At 43.3% G+C, this 15,571-nt stretch overlaps 1 protein-coding gene across 1 annotated transcript; it reads right to left on the bottom strand.

Moving 5' to 3' along the window:
• Nucleotides 1-6,083: 6,083 nt before the first annotated feature.
• Nucleotides 6,084-7,770, bottom strand: LOC122019529 (glycosyl hydrolase 5 family protein-like). Its single transcript, XM_042576986.1, has 2 exons — nucleotides 7,426-7,770; nucleotides 6,084-7,298 (listed from the first exon to the last, which is right to left on the bottom strand). The coding sequence occupies exons 1-2, from the start codon at nucleotides 7,663-7,665 to the stop codon at nucleotides 6,084-6,086; spliced, it is 1,455 nt and encodes a 484-aa protein (XP_042432920.1). The 5' UTR covers nucleotides 7,666-7,770.
• Between the last annotated feature and the right edge of the window lie 7,801 nt (nucleotides 7,771-15,571).

The raw sequence follows: 15,571 nt of genomic DNA, 5'->3' as shown, positions 1-15,571 counted from the left end.
TTTTGATTCTGTGCAACCTACACCAACATCTATTACTTTGACACATCTTATATCCACTTAGATCAAGATATGGTCTATATGTCATTCCCTACTAGGTTGACTATGTCACACCTAGCTCAAGCAATAGTTCCTTGTCCTATAGATTCTAGTTACTCAAAAACATATATCCAAGAAGACCATTTTCTTGATATGTTTGCTTTCGCTAAAGACTTATGAGTAATAATTCTGATAAGAGGTCATAGGATATACGCCTCCATATAGAAGGAGTGGTGAATCATTTATGGGTTATTCAAATATTTTCGGGCTTATTAACTTATACCCAATCATCGCAGATCTACACCTCCTAAGAGATGTTCTACTAAGACGTTAAAGTATAAGCCTCCATGACTAGGATAATTTGAATACCACCAGTCTAAGAAAACTTACACTTGAGCTACAATGAGATATTCATTGACATATAAAGAACCACATGAAATCTCATAGCAGGTTACATCCGATGAACTAGTTAATATAACTATTATCCACATGTTAATTCTCAACATCTTAATATTTTCAGCTAGCGAGGATCAACTACTTGGATAAACTAAGGAGTATAATATGTGTTAGTCTCACTGAATCAATGATATCCAATATCATCAATTCATCGACTAGGGAAGATTTTAATATGTACATAATTAAACATGATGAGATATTCACTAATTGTGATCAAATTACAATTTCTCTCATACTATGTATTATATTGTGGATTTTATTAATTGACTTTACGATCAAATTATATACCTATAAAATGTACACTCAAGTAGTGAATTTTATTATTAAAAAATACAATGTCTAAGGTGATTGCCTTTTGGACACCTTTTAAATATAACATACTCTCACTTCACCTAAAACCAATCGCCTTGGTATCTAATACCATAGACCTCAACACGCCTCTCAAACTTATTTTTTGGTAAAAGTTTTGTTGAAAGATTTGCTAGATTCCTTTTGTTGGGAATTCTCTCAATTTATATTTCTTTCCTATTTATGATCTCTCTGATTAAGTGATAGTGATGAAGCACGTGTTTAGATCATTAATAAGACCTGGGTTCCTTGACATATGCAATGGTCCCATTATTTTCATAGTAAATTGGTAATGCTTCAACAATGCTTAGAACCACTTTAAGTTCAACGATGAACTTTTTGATCCAAACCACCTCCTTTGTTACTTCAGAAGCTGTAATGTATTATATCTCAGTGGTAGAATCAACAATGATTTCTTGTTTGAAACTTTTCCAATTTATTACACCTCCATGTAAGGTGAATATGTATCCAGATTGGGACTTGAAGTCATTCTCGTTTGTCTGGAAGCTATCATCACTATGCCTGCATATTCTTATATCACCTTCTCCATATGCCAAGAACAAGTCCTTAGTTTTCCTTAAGTACTTAAGGATTATATTAACAGTCACCCAATGCTCCATCCCTGGATCCGACTAATATCTACTCATGAGACTCAGAGTGTATGATACATCAAGCCCAGTATATAATATAATATACATGATTGATCTTATAGCTGACATATATGGGATCTGACTCATGTGCATCCTTTTGTCTCATGTGCTCGAGCACATAGGCTTCAAAAGATAAATCCTATATCTAATGGAAAGAAAACCTTTCTTAGATTCTTTTATGCTAAACCTTTCTAGAGAAGTGTACTCTAGATGAGTTCTTCTCAACTATGGAGTTTCACAAAACTCACATTGAGGTATTAGATGGAGAAGCTCATAGATCAGGGGAGTAGCACTTATGGCCAAAAAGGAGAAAGGGAAGAAGAAGAAATCGCCATCTCCACCATCCTCTGATTTTGAAGAATCAAGTGCCTCAATAGATAGTGATTAAGAGGCATAGTGTTAGGGTCGATTTTGTAGCTAGAAGGGGAGGGGGGGTAAATAGCTCATCGCGCTTCGTTGGCTTGCTTCGTTGTTGTTGATATGCAGCGGAAAGACTCGAAACAAGACTCACAATTCTAACATGAGGATTTACTTGGTATCCACCTCAAGAAGAGGTGACTAATCCAAGGATCCACACACGACATGCTTATCCACATAGAAAACACTCCTTTACAGTAACTACTGAAGGCGGAGAATCCCTATACAAACTCTCAATATAAGAAGAAAGAAGAGGGAAGCAAATACAAGTAAAATCTTACAAGATTTGCAACATGAAATAGAAACCCTAGCTTCTTCTTCTCCTTGTGTGAAATGCCTCTTGACTTTGGAAGTGTAGAAATACTTTATTCCAATAAGCTTCAAGAACTAGCGGAGAGTTGTGGAGAAGCTCACATGAAGATCGGGAAGAAGCTCACGAAGAATTGCTGAAGAGATTGCTTGCCAACGGATTTAACCTGTGCAACGATCACATTCCAATCGATTGACTAATCGATTGGGGAAGCTTAAATCGATCGATTGATCGATTCAAAGCTCCTCTGTTGAGGGTGCCCTCAATAGGCTATATATGCCTGGTTCGACCAGTAGCAAGAACAATACCTGAAAACACAATCTTTCTTCTGTGTGCTACTCAAAGGACGATCCGATAAAACTGCAACTCGACTTTGACGACCAGAAGCTTCAAGTTTACTAATTCCTTGTTTGTCGGTATCAAGAAATACAAAAATAAATATCATATTTAAATAACTTAATTATGACTTTAATTAAATGATTCTCCCACTAAAATGTAAAATTTGGTAGGAACAAGTCATGGATGTGAGCAACTATTATTTACCCACACTACTAGTTCTATACTTCGATAGCAACAACATTCAAGTAGGATAATATCCATGTTATATTGTATCTTAAGTAAGCTTTGACTAATCGCTCAAGACTTGGATATATTAGGTAGCTAATGTTTACCGATTGCATTGTATGCAACTCTTGGATAGTTAGGAGAACAAGACTTTGTCCTTTTGCCAATCGAATGATCATATGCCTCTGAGTTCTCAATCCAATTGAGGTAACTTAGTTAAGTCACACCCAAAGTTTAATAGATGGATATCACAATTGTCTTGTCACGTTTTACCAAGATAAATTGAGTCACTTTACTTTGAAAAATATGTCTACAGTTGATCAAGGTAGTAGTGAGTACCAAACTTTGGTAGACATATTAAATTGACTTAATTATGGTAAAACTACTAATTAGACATGCATCACATTCAAGCATCGCATATATCAACATATATACAAAATAAGCAGACAAACATGACATGGTTATGACCCGTCTACTATGATCTTCTCAAGACAATGAGAGGATCAAAAAGTCAACCTAGGGAATTAATCTTTTCTAAGTGTTTCCTTGGTTGTGATGCTTTCTTGGCCTCCTTTTCAATCATCATCTAGTATTATACTAGCACTATTCTAATTTATACATTACATAAGCAAAGAATGTTGGTGCAATATCCTTTTGGTCAAGGTTGACCTGGTTGACTAAGCTTGAGTTGGCTCAAGCTTGAGTCTTGATGTTTGAGTTTCGGTGTTTGACAATACATGGAGATTGTAGATGCAATCATCCATTTGGGGAGATTGTTGATACAATTCCCCTCTGGTTAAGGTTGACCAGTTAGATATGAAGAAGAGTCAAGTAGGTCAAAGGGTTGACTGGATACTTGACTGAGAAAGTCCTAACTGGAGGTTAGGCAGATGGGAAATCCTGGTGAGTGAAGTCAGGTAAAAGATCTAGTGAGTGAAGCTAGGCAGTTAGAAAATCCTAGTGGGTGAAGCTATGTGAAAGTCCTGGTGAGTGAAGCCAGGTAGGTGAAAGTCCCGGTGAGTGAAGTCGAGCAGTGGGAAAGTCCTGGTGAGTGAAACCAGGCAGGTGAAAGTCCCGGTAAGTAAAGCCAGACAGTGGAAAAATCCTGGTGAGTGAAGCCTGGTGAAAACCCTAGTGAGTGAAGCTAATTGAATGTCCTGGTGAGTGAAGCTAGGCAGATGGGAAGTCCTAGTAAGTAAAGCTAAGCAGATGGAAAGACCTGGTGAGTGAAGCCAGACACGTGAAAATCTAGGTGGGTCAAGTTTGACCGGACACCTGGTATTGAGAAGTCCAAGTAGGTCAAAGGATTGACTGAATACTTGGCGCAAGGAAATCCAGATGGGTCAAGGGTGACCGGACATCTAGTGGAAGGAAGTCCAAGTGGGTCATGGAGGACCGGACACTTAGCACGAGACAGTAAATCTAAGTGGGTCAAGAAGGACCACACTTGGTGATCAGAAGTCCAACGAAAAGTTGGTAAAGAGAAAGTCCTGATGGGTCAAAAGTTGACCGAACACTTAGTAGTCGTAAGTCCAATAGGGAGTTAGCATGGAACTAGGAAGTTCGAACGTAGTAAATTTACGAAAACCATAACTTTTGACTCGGATATCGGAATGAGGTGATCTTGGATGCTAAACGAAGATCATTTCAAGCTCTATATAATTTTCTGCTTGCCAATTGATTGGGGGGGTTTAATCAATCAACCAATCGATTGGTTGATGTAATTTTGTGTAGAAACCTTCTTGATTAATTGGGTAATCGATCAAGACTTTCCCAATCAATTGGTCAATCGATTGGGAAAGTTTCTGAGCGAATAGTGAGCTTATGAATTGATCAATTGATCGATTGAAACTTCCAATAGATCAGTCGATCGATTGGGAAGTTGGAAATCGCATGATAGAGGCTGAATCGATCGGGCAATCGATTCAGGTGTTTTCTAGAGAGCACAGAGGCACTCTGAATCGATCAGCTGATCGATTCAAAGCCTCCCCAATCGATTGAGAGTCATTCAATCAATTAGGATATGACCGTTGCACAGGTTATAGCCGTTGGTGAGCGTCTTCTTCGCGCATTCCTCTCTAGTGACTACAGTGTGATCTACAGCGGCGATCTCAGCGAGCTTCTCCACATTTTCACTGTCAGTTCTTGAAGGCTCTTGGAGACAAGTGTAGTCACACTTCCACGGTTCAAGAGGCAACAACAAGCAATGAGTAAGCAAGAAGAAAGAGTTTTCATTTGTATCTTTTGTATTTTGTTCTTGTGGGTGTTGTATTTTATTGTGTGAATTTGTACGAGGCTCCTCCGCCTCCGGCTGTGACCGAGGAGTGTTTTTATTAGTGGAGAGCATGTCGTGTGTGGATCCTTGGATTAGTCACCTCTTCTTGAGGTAGATACCAAGTAAATCTTTAATGTTAGTGTTGTGAGTGCATTTCTTGTTATTTATTCCGCTGCATATCATCGAAGAAGCACATCAACAAGCACGAAGAGCTATTTGCTGTGATTGATCTCTAGTGCTTATATTCAGTCATTTTGGGTTCGATATCTTTTATTACTTGACAATAACTGTGCACTTGCAAATTGTACACATCATTATACATGTTTAAACGGTCAGATCTGATGTGATAATTGATTGGTGAGTAAGGTCAATCGATTGGTAGGTGGAAAATATCCCAAACAGTAATCGTATAAGAGGTTTTCATTTGAAGGAAGAAGTCGCCAGTTCTTGGAGATTTTGAGACAAAGTACTAGTGCATTTTCAGATCAACAAAAGACATTTCCAAGCAACAAGAAAAGCATATAAATTAAGTTTCTCATTGTAAAGTCATTTTCGATTTCATTTGTCATTGTATTCGTTTTCATTTGTCTTTGTATTCGTTTTCTTGTTGCGTTCTTGTAAGAACATATGGTAAGAGATTTCTCTACCTCCGAAAGGTATTTAAAAAGTTCATAGTGGAGGAAGATCACTATGAGCAAGTCTTGGATTAGTAAGCTAAGAGGTGGATATCAAGTAAATCTTGAAGTTGTGCATGCGATATTCGTATTGATTCATATTTCACTGTACATTTAATCAATGTGCATGAGATCAAGACAAGAATCGATAGGAGCTATTCATTCCCTTTATCTTGCACGGATCCCAATTTTTTCATGGGATGAAAATGATATTTGGGGGATGAAAATGAGATAATGATGTTGGTGTTTTAGTAAATTATGAATCTTAATATTACATTAAAAAGCTTCGTATAATAGAAATGGCACAATTTTGTAATCAGGATCGATCTGCACACTTATTGGGCATTGATCAATTAACTAACAAGTCTGGTGGAGGTGACCAACTTAAACCACTGGCCCTCGGGGTCACAGCTCGCGTCCCCACCCAAGCAGCGGCAAGGATTCGTGATCAAGCTCCTGCCGTCGCCGCCGACATCCAAGCACACAGTCGCATTGCCGCCGGCGACTTTGGTCGACACGTGCATGTGGGAGGAGGACAAAAGCGCCCACTTGGAGCTCGTCACACGGTCGCATTCTGCCAGCGCGACGGGCATCCCGACCCCGACGGCGGTGATGCAGGAAGGCGTTGAACCTGTAGTGTTCAGTGACAAAGTTTTGTGGTGACCGTAGCTCCACATTTGGCTGCAAGGGCCTACTGCAAGCGTGAGCCGTCGAGAGGAGTCGAGTGTGACGCAGTGACCAGTCAAGGAATGGAAGATAATCTTGTAGGGTGGGACCTCAGAGAAACCTGGACCTCGGAAAGGTTGCTGTATGGATTGGACCCTCTGCAACTGGGTTTGGTTCCGAACTGTAGTCCAGTTCAATGAGAGAACGCCATACACCTCCTCCAACTCCACGACGCCTTCCCTGAGATAATAACTCCCTTGCAACGTCCACAGTGACCAATCCAAATCCTTGTCTGCGGCATATGCCATGGCGCAGCTGAAATATCGGTTGTCCTCCACATTCACTCCCCTCTGGTCCATCCCAAACTCACTAAGGAACAGAGGAAACTTGCGTTGGAGCAGGAACCCGGCCTTGTTGGTGACGCTGCCGGAGATGCTCCCACAGACGTCGTTCGGGTTTCCGTTACGCCACGCCTCGCTGTCGGAGAAGGAGTACCAGTGCACCTCGAACACGAGTTTGCGCTTCCTAGAAAAGCTCACATTCAGTTGCCTCGTGGACAGAAAGCTGAGATCGTTGTCAAAGCTAAGGCCGGAGAGGATGACGAGCACGTCCTTGTTAGCCGCATGCACTGCCTCGGCTCCCATTGCCATGTACTTAAACCAATCTTCCACGTTTTGTCTCGGTCCTCTCAGCTCGTTCCTCAAGCTCATCCCGATTACGTTCTTATGCGATCTGAATAGCGTGGCCATGTAGGTTAGGCCTTCCACCCACATGTTCGGGTCGAAGTAGGTGTCTCCGAAGAAGCCATTACCGTCGGTTCTGCTGCAGCACCACCCTGGCTTGCTTATGTGGTTGTCCAATATCACCATCACATTGTTGTCTCCAAGATTTGAAACTACAGCCTGCATTATTATCATTGAATTTATTTAATTTCTCCATTATATATTAGCTACCGGGGTCTGATTTAATATATATGATATGTATAATTTGAAGGAAACAGATCGCGCGAGGAGATAACTGATTGGTCACCTGATAAGCTTCGATGAGAGGGAGGTCGATGAGAGCTGGATTGTGGCGTTCGATTAATGAGACATCGGTGAAATTCAGGGCGCTGAGTCGCTCGAAGGACTGTCGGACGGTGAGGTTGGCGAGGGAGTCGTTAGTAGCGAGGAACGTCGGCCAGGTGAGTCGGACGCAGTTGAACCCCATAGTTTCTATCGCCTTGGATATCTCGTCCAGCGGCCGCTTCGACAGCCCCTCCGCCACCATCGGCTCCAGGTGAGACGGCCAGTTCACGCATGCCAGCTTCACACGCTCGCCGGACCCGGCGTCCACGATCCACCGCTTCGACGTCGACAGCGGAGATGCCGTCGCCGCCGCTGCTTCCGCAACGAAACAAAGAAGCAGAGAAATAAGAAGTAATATTGATGACTCCATTTTCCGATTGTCTCGTGGTTCATCAGTAGCTTCATCTTTGCCTCTATTTATACATAGACATGCATTGAGAGATTGAAGATAAATATTTAAATCTAAAAATCTAAAAACGACAAGGGTTAACTAATTAAGAACAGTTAGTTAAGACTATAGTTATTTGTGGCATGTTAAGGATTGGTGTTGCTACATCATATTTTTTTTTAAGTCGAAAATTAGCTTATTGTCTATTATTGAGAGCTGATTTTTTTTTTTTTTTTTTTTTTTTTTTTTTTTTTTGGCCCTTCTTTCAAATGTTATCATTCCACCGCTACGCCGGAAGAGAAAAAAATGTACCCAAAGATCGAAAGGTATTCATTTTTTTTTAAATCATTAAAGGGGTGTCTTATTATGTCTTATCATCAAGTTACATTGATGCAGATATGTCTCGTGTTGGCCTAGGGATGGATTGGCGGGGACATTGGGAGCGAGTGAATCGTCTTTTGCCACATCGATGCAGATATGTCTGAGGGAGGGACTCTCGAAAATTAGGAGAAAAGAAAAGAGTATTTTTGATCATTTTATATTGGGTTTGGGGGTGACCTTGCCATCGCTTTCGGCAGAGATCTGGTAGCCGGAGACGGCGAGCTCGACGAGCCACATGTTGGGAACCATCTGCCAGACCACGAAGCAGCCTTTGCGGTGGTGGCCCTTGGAGGCGACGCCGAGAGTGCAGGGCCGTGCTCGTGGACCATCTCCATCCACACACGCCCGGAGGCGTACATGCTCTTCGCCGTCCTGCCCCGCTTCGCGCACCCCGTCGTCGCTCAGAATTGCTAGATTATGTATTGCACCGACGACGCCACCACCTTAAGTATGGTTCGGCCAGCAAGTCTTTGTGGTATTTGGTGAAATTAATTGAGGGGAGACGTTGTTTTGCCCTGGGGCTGCCTCCCTTCATAGGGAAGGCAGACACGCAAATAAGAGAAAAGCTCAAGAGTCCGTTGAAAGATCATGTGTGTCGATACTCATGAATAGGATTCATACTGATCCTCGCCGGAGATCTCATACGCCTCTCCCTCTCTCTCACTGCTTCATATTTTGGGGTCTCCACCGCCTCTCGCACAGGAGGAGAAGACACTCACGCTGCCGATGCTGTCGAGATCATCAAAGCACGCCGCATCCTCCTCCTTCACTAGCCACCACTACCGTTGGTCAAGGATGCATGGGACAGTCGTTGCCTCCTCCCTTCTCCGGATTTGACGTCGTCGAGGAGCATCACCGTTGCAGCCGCTGCCTCCAGCGGCTGTCGCCGCCTCCAGTGGTCGTCGTGATCATCGGCTCCAGCAGCCGCTGGGGGCGGCGAAGGCCCCAAACAACCTTCGCCGCCTCCAGTCGCCGTTGCCTCTAGTCGTCGCCCCAAACGACCACCACCGCCTCCAATCGCCGCCCCCAACGACCACTGCCGCCTCCAGTCGTTGCCCCAAACGATCACCGCTGCCGCCTCCAGTTGCTGCCCCCAGCGATCATCGTCGCCGCTACCGCGCCAGCGGTCACCACCGCCGCCGCCTCCAGCGGCTGTCGTCGCCGCCTCTAGCGTTTGTCGTTGCCTCCTCATCCACAACTTTCGCCCTCTGGGCAACCGTCGCCTGAGTTCTTAGACTCCGTACTATTTCTCTGCTTCGGCCTATGAGTCGATAGGGTGTTCAGCCTGTGAGCCGATATGGTGTTCGGCCTGCGAGTCGATATGATTCCGGCCTTCGAGTCATTGATATGTTCCCTCTCCTTGGCTCCGTGGGACCTCCAACTTGTATTACCTCCAGTTCCGCGTCAATTCAATTCTCCATCTAGTATGATCCTTCGAGCTATAGAAAGTCCCGCCCCCGCGACCCAAGGTACAGGGAGGTTACCGCTCTCCTTTTTACATATGACATTTCTATTCGTCATCATATTTTATATCAAAGGAGGCTAACCTAAGACAGCTTATCATCTCTGTCCGTTGCTATGCCAAGTGTTACGATCAGTTCATCGGTCTACTAGAGGGCGCCTCCCGGGGCTAGGGTATGTCACTGTACTCATTCTTTATTCATTTCATTGCTCTACTATTATTCAGCTGCTTATATATTTTTGGGGCATGCCTCGAGTACCAAGGTACCAGGGACCGGGGCAACCCGGTCGCTGGCTACAGGTAACGTTGACCATAGGACTCTTGACGACTTAGTCAACATAGAAGACATATTATCACCCGTCTTCACTTCGGGTCATGGAGATGCGATCAACATTCCAGCCACATCACTGATAGTTCCGTCTTCTCAGATTCCCGATAGGATCATTTTGGCGCCATCTATGGGAACTTTCGCCTGATCTGGAATGTGATGATGGACGACACCAGAAAACTCTGCCATCCTCATGACCCCGGTGGGTTTCGACAAACATATCACATTCTTCTCAATCCAGAAGTATTCGAGAGTCGAGGAACTGAGTCAGATCCTTTGTTGGTCGGCAGGTTAGTTTTACCATTATATTTTATCATTCGGCCATAGGATCTGCCGTAGTTCCCCGATCAAAGACTCTCGTGTTGATCAGCAGGGTTTGAGTTATATTAGAGCCACAGGCTCTAGAAGTCGAGCAGCGACTATAAACCCTTGAGTTAGAGATGTTAGTGTAATATTCTCTAGGTCAAGGTTGACCTGGTTGACTGAGCTTGAATTGAGTCAAGCTCAAGTCTTGATGTTTGAGTTTCGATGTTTGACAATACATATAGGCAACACATGAAGATTGCAGGTGCAATTGTTCATGTGGGGAGATTGTGAAGGAGAGTCAAGTAGGTCAAGGCTGACTGGATACTTGACTGGAAAATCCTAGTGAGTGAAGCCAGGTGAAAGTCCTGGTGAATGAAGCCAGGCAGTTGGGAAGTCCTAGTGAGTGAAGCTAGGTGAAAATCCTAGTGAGTGAAGTTAAGTGAAAGTCCTAGTGAGTGAAACTAGGCAGAAGGAAAATTCTAGTGAGTGAAGCTAGGTGAAAAACCTAGTGAGTGAAGCTAGGTGAAAGTCCTAGTGAATGAAGCTAGGCAAAAGGAAAATCCTAGTAAGTGAAGGTAGGTGAAAGTTCTAATGAGTAAAGCTAGGCAGAAGGAAAATCCTAGTAAGTGAAGCTAGGTGAAAATCCTAGTGAGTAAAGTTAGGTGAAAGTCCTGGTGAGTGTAGCCAGGCAGTTGGGAAATCCTAGTGAGTAAAGCTAGGTGAAAATCCTGGTGAGTGAAGCTAGGTGAAAGTCTTGGTGAATGAAGTCAGGAAGATGGAAAGTCCTAGTGAGTAAAGCTAGGCAATGGAAAGACCTGGTGAGTGAAGCCAGGCACAAGGAAATCCAGATGGGTTAAGGTTGACCAGACATCTGGTGGAAAGACCAAGTAGGTCAAAGGGATTGACTGGATACTTGGCACGAGGAGAAAAGTCCAAATGGGTCAAAAGGATTGACCAGACACTTGGTGAGCGAGTCCTAGAAGGTCAAGGGTGACCGAATGCTAGGCACGATGAACTAACAGGTCATGGTTGACCGGATGTTGGTTTAGGAGATTTTGGACTTGTTTTTGGGCAAAAACAAGGAGTTGGATCGATCAGCCGATCGATTGGCACATGCTCAATCGATCGGCCGATCGATTGGGTGAGTCCTCGCGACAAGCCTTCTCCCAATCGATCAGTGGATCAATTGGGGAGAAGCATCGCGCGAATAGAAAGCCTCCCAATCGATTGACCGATCGATTGGGAGCCTCTAATCGATTAGTGGATCGATTGAGAGGTGCGATTATGCGCGATAAGCCTTAGATCGATCAGCCGATCGATCCAGGCAATTCCTGAGAGCACAGAGGCACTCTGGATCGATCGGTCGATCGATCCAAAGTCTCCCCAATCGATTGGGAGCAATCCAATCGATTGGGATCCGATCCTTGGCGTCGTATTTAGCTGGAGGCGTGCGATTTCTTCCATAGATCTTGACTAGAACTCACGGCTTTCTTCTCCAGCGAGCACAGATCTTCACAGCGACTTCTCCACAGCTCTCACGGTAGATCGTGAAGGTTCTTGGAGGTTTTCCAAGTCAAGAGGCGAGGAAGAAGCTAGGGTTAGGGATTACTGTGCATATCTTGTAAGCTTTTGCTTGTTTTGTATTTCTCTTCCCTTTCTTCTTGTACTGTAACCTTGTAGGGCTTCTCCGCCTTCGGTAGTTACCGTAAAGGAGTGTTTTATTAGTGGAGGGTGCATGAGTGTGTGGATCCTTGGATTAGTCATCTCTTGTGAGGTGGATACCAAGTAAATCCTCGAGTTAGCATTGTGTGTTTTGTTTTTTTATATTTTCCGCTGCATATCTTTGAAGAAACAAGCAACGACGAGCACGAGATCGCGCCGAGCTATTCAACCCCCCCTCTAGCTACATATTCGGTCCCAACAAGAGACTCCCGTATTGATCGACCAGGTTTGAGTTATATTAGAGCCATGAGCTCTAGAAGTTGAGCGACGACTATAAATCCCTGTCTACACCAATACTCGAGCGGCGACAATAAACTCCTGTCTACACCAACAGTCGAGCAGTGATTATAAACCCCTGTCTACGCTAATAGTCGAGCGACGACTATAAACCCTTGAGTCAGAGACTCCCGTTCCGATCAGTCAGGTTTGAGTTATATTAGAGCCACGGGCTCTAGAAGTCAAGCGACAACTATAAACCCCTATCTACACCAGCAATCGAGCAACGACTATAAACCCCTGTCTACACTAACAGTCGAGCGACGATTATAAACCCCTATCTACGCCAACAGTCGAGTGACAACTATAAATCCCTGTCTACACCAACAGTCGAGCGGCGACTATAAACCCTTGCCTATGCCAATAGTTGAGCGGCGACTATAAACCCTTGAGTCAGAGACTCCTGTGTCGATCGTGTTAAAGTGTATACTAAAATCCTAGTTTTTTTTAAGCATTTATTTTGAAATAAAGAATCACATTGGTCAAATGTCTACATTTATATGGTAAGTGTAGTTGTTCAATTAATTTATATTGTAAATAATATGGTGTGTGGTGTCACACACATCGGCTGGTGTGGCTCGACGCCGGAGCATTAGCATTGCTGGTTACCCCTTCGTGTCATGCCCTAGATCCCTACTCCGTCGCCGAGCGTCGCCTGAGCCTAGGGCGAGAGTGCTGAGTTCCCTTTTATGCATCACCCCTTCACTCGTTGCCATTGGCCACTCCTCCTTTGACGGTGGTCCTGAACGGTGGCTGATAGAGGTGCTAGCTGGTTGTAGGCTTCCACTTCCCAAGCCTAGACTTGATCTTCTGTTGTCGCATCACTGCACGTCACGACTCCGATCACCGAACCCTGCTACTTCAACTAATCACTGCCTTGTTTGTGCCTCTTCTCCCGACCCTGTTCGTGCAGAGAGATCAACAAGGATTTGGCTGCGAGTATAGTAGAACATGGTGAGCATCTGTGCCTCTGTTTTGTTTCCCATTGGATTCCCAACCATACTATTCATTTGATCTATAGTATTCTAGCATTTTGAATTCCGGCCAAATTGATCAAGAAGTGCTGATTGATTGGGTGGCTGTTGTATGGTGGGGGGTTGTTGGAGAAACTTGACGATAGGGTAAGTATTGATTACCTAAATTATGTTCTGATTCAGGGCCTGCTACTGAGAATTTGGATTTGAATCAGATACTAATATAAATATAGTTTTGGTGGATATGGAGGTTTGATTTCGCTGAATAGCTAATTATTTCTTGTCATAAGATTTATTTCTATCTTATATTCAGATTTGGAGCTTGATGGCACCCTATGTAAGGGTTGACTAAATGGAGTTAATTACCGTATTTGTTATTTCTATAGAAGGTTAGATGGATTGATGGATGCAGGACTTTGTTATGGGATGAGCGTTTCGACGTGGGACTACTTGACACGATCTATGTATTAAGGCGGGTATTTCTTGCTTTATCTCTTTAGTATATATCGATCTTAGTGCATGAGCTATCTTGGGATAGAAACTGTTTTTACCTTGACTCTACTCTTATTTTTCCTGCGTTTGATATTTCCACTCAATCTTTGAGCTACTCGGTTCTATATCTATACAGTCTCTCGTTGCTATCTATGATATTTAGTAGATACCAGAAGGATACTAGATACTGGATATATATAGATACCAGATATCATGTTTACTTGCTTTGACTGCTATTTATTCATGTTTCTTATTGAGCATGCTGGTTTCATGTAACATACTTGTTTCTTTTTATATGTATATGACGACTGTTGCATTTTTCGTATCATGTCATTGCATGCATGCCGGCGACCATGTCTCCCTTATGGTTGAGAGGGTCATTGGCCTGGGCTGCACGCTCAGCCACTCATTGGTAGTGGTAGCTGGAGCGTGTTGCTTGTCCTATCGTGCCCCCCACTCGCAGACTCATGGATAGTGATAGCTGGAGTCGCGGGCAACATGGACCCCTGTCGCAGATGTAATTATTCAGCTACTATGCAACTGTCCCCTCGACCACTCGAGAGTAGTGGTAGCTGGAGTGGTGTACAGTCTGTTACTGACTCGGCCTCTCGACTATACAGGGGGCATGGTGCAGAGGGGTGAACTTATGGTTAACATGAATATACCTCACATGATACCTATGTAGTTTTTAGCTGTACTGTAGCAGGTCTTTGCTACATCTGACCTTCTATTACTAGCCTAGGATATGGTTTCAAGTATGAACACTTATTATGATATCACTGTTGTATCTACTATTTTCCCTATGAGACTATATACCTTTGTATCTCTAGTTCTTTACTATATTCATGCAATATCTATCTATTACCCGCTGAGTCTTTATACTCACTAGCCCTTAAACTGGTTATTTCGTCAGGTAGCAGGTAAAGGATTTAAGGAGTCGCCTGGATATCCTTTCCGCCACTCCCACGTCACATTCGAGGGCGGTCTTATGATTTTGGTATTCCTTATACTATTTGTATTTTGGTTTTGTACTTGTTCTTGTATTTGTGTATTCTGTTATTTGGAATATTGATTGTGGTATCTTATGTTTGGTTTGTTAATATTGTGTCAAGCCGAGCCGACTCGCAGTTAGTTGTTCTGGTGTTTTATGTTCCTTATATTGTGATTTCCGCTATGTTATGTTTCAGCTGTGTGGGTTGCATATTAAATTCGTGTGGTTGTGTTATTTATCCAACCGTGTGGATTGTTATCTACTGCTGATGAGTATGTCTATGGTTATATGTACTTATGCTTCATATTGTCACTGGTACCAGGGAGATACTGTCGAAATTTATCAATAGGGACTCCTTTGGGGGTGTGACAACTACAGAGCAAATCTATGTGAGAAGAGGCAGACATGACATGTGGCTAAGATCCAAAGAACTTCTAAAACTGTTCGGTAAGAGTAGCGATTATGGCATTGGATAATTGAGTCACTCCAGAATCTGTAAGAAGAACTGCTACTGTCATGCCGGGTGCTTCAGGTTTAAGGACACGTTGTTGTAGTTGACTACTAAATTTCTATGGATATGGCAAAATCAATAGTCGTCGGGTATACTTAAAGAACTTAAAATTCAATCTTCACCGTTAAAAATATAACCCTGAATGTGAGGAACATTCTCTGAAAGTTTCAAGGTGATCCAACGATTGAAACTTAAGAAAATACAATTCTTCTACAGCCGTCTCAAAGAATTCTGAAAATAAAACTATTCCACGATTCACCAAGAGAGAAGATGAGGA

This window comes from Zingiber officinale, chromosome 9A (assembly GCF_018446385.1).
Source record: "Zingiber officinale cultivar Zhangliang chromosome 9A, Zo_v1.1, whole genome shotgun sequence".
NCBI classification, from domain to species: domain Eukaryota; kingdom Viridiplantae; phylum Streptophyta; class Magnoliopsida; order Zingiberales; family Zingiberaceae; genus Zingiber; species Zingiber officinale.
Note: the sequence above shows the minus strand (reverse complement) of the source record. Positions and strands in the feature narration are given on the sequence as shown.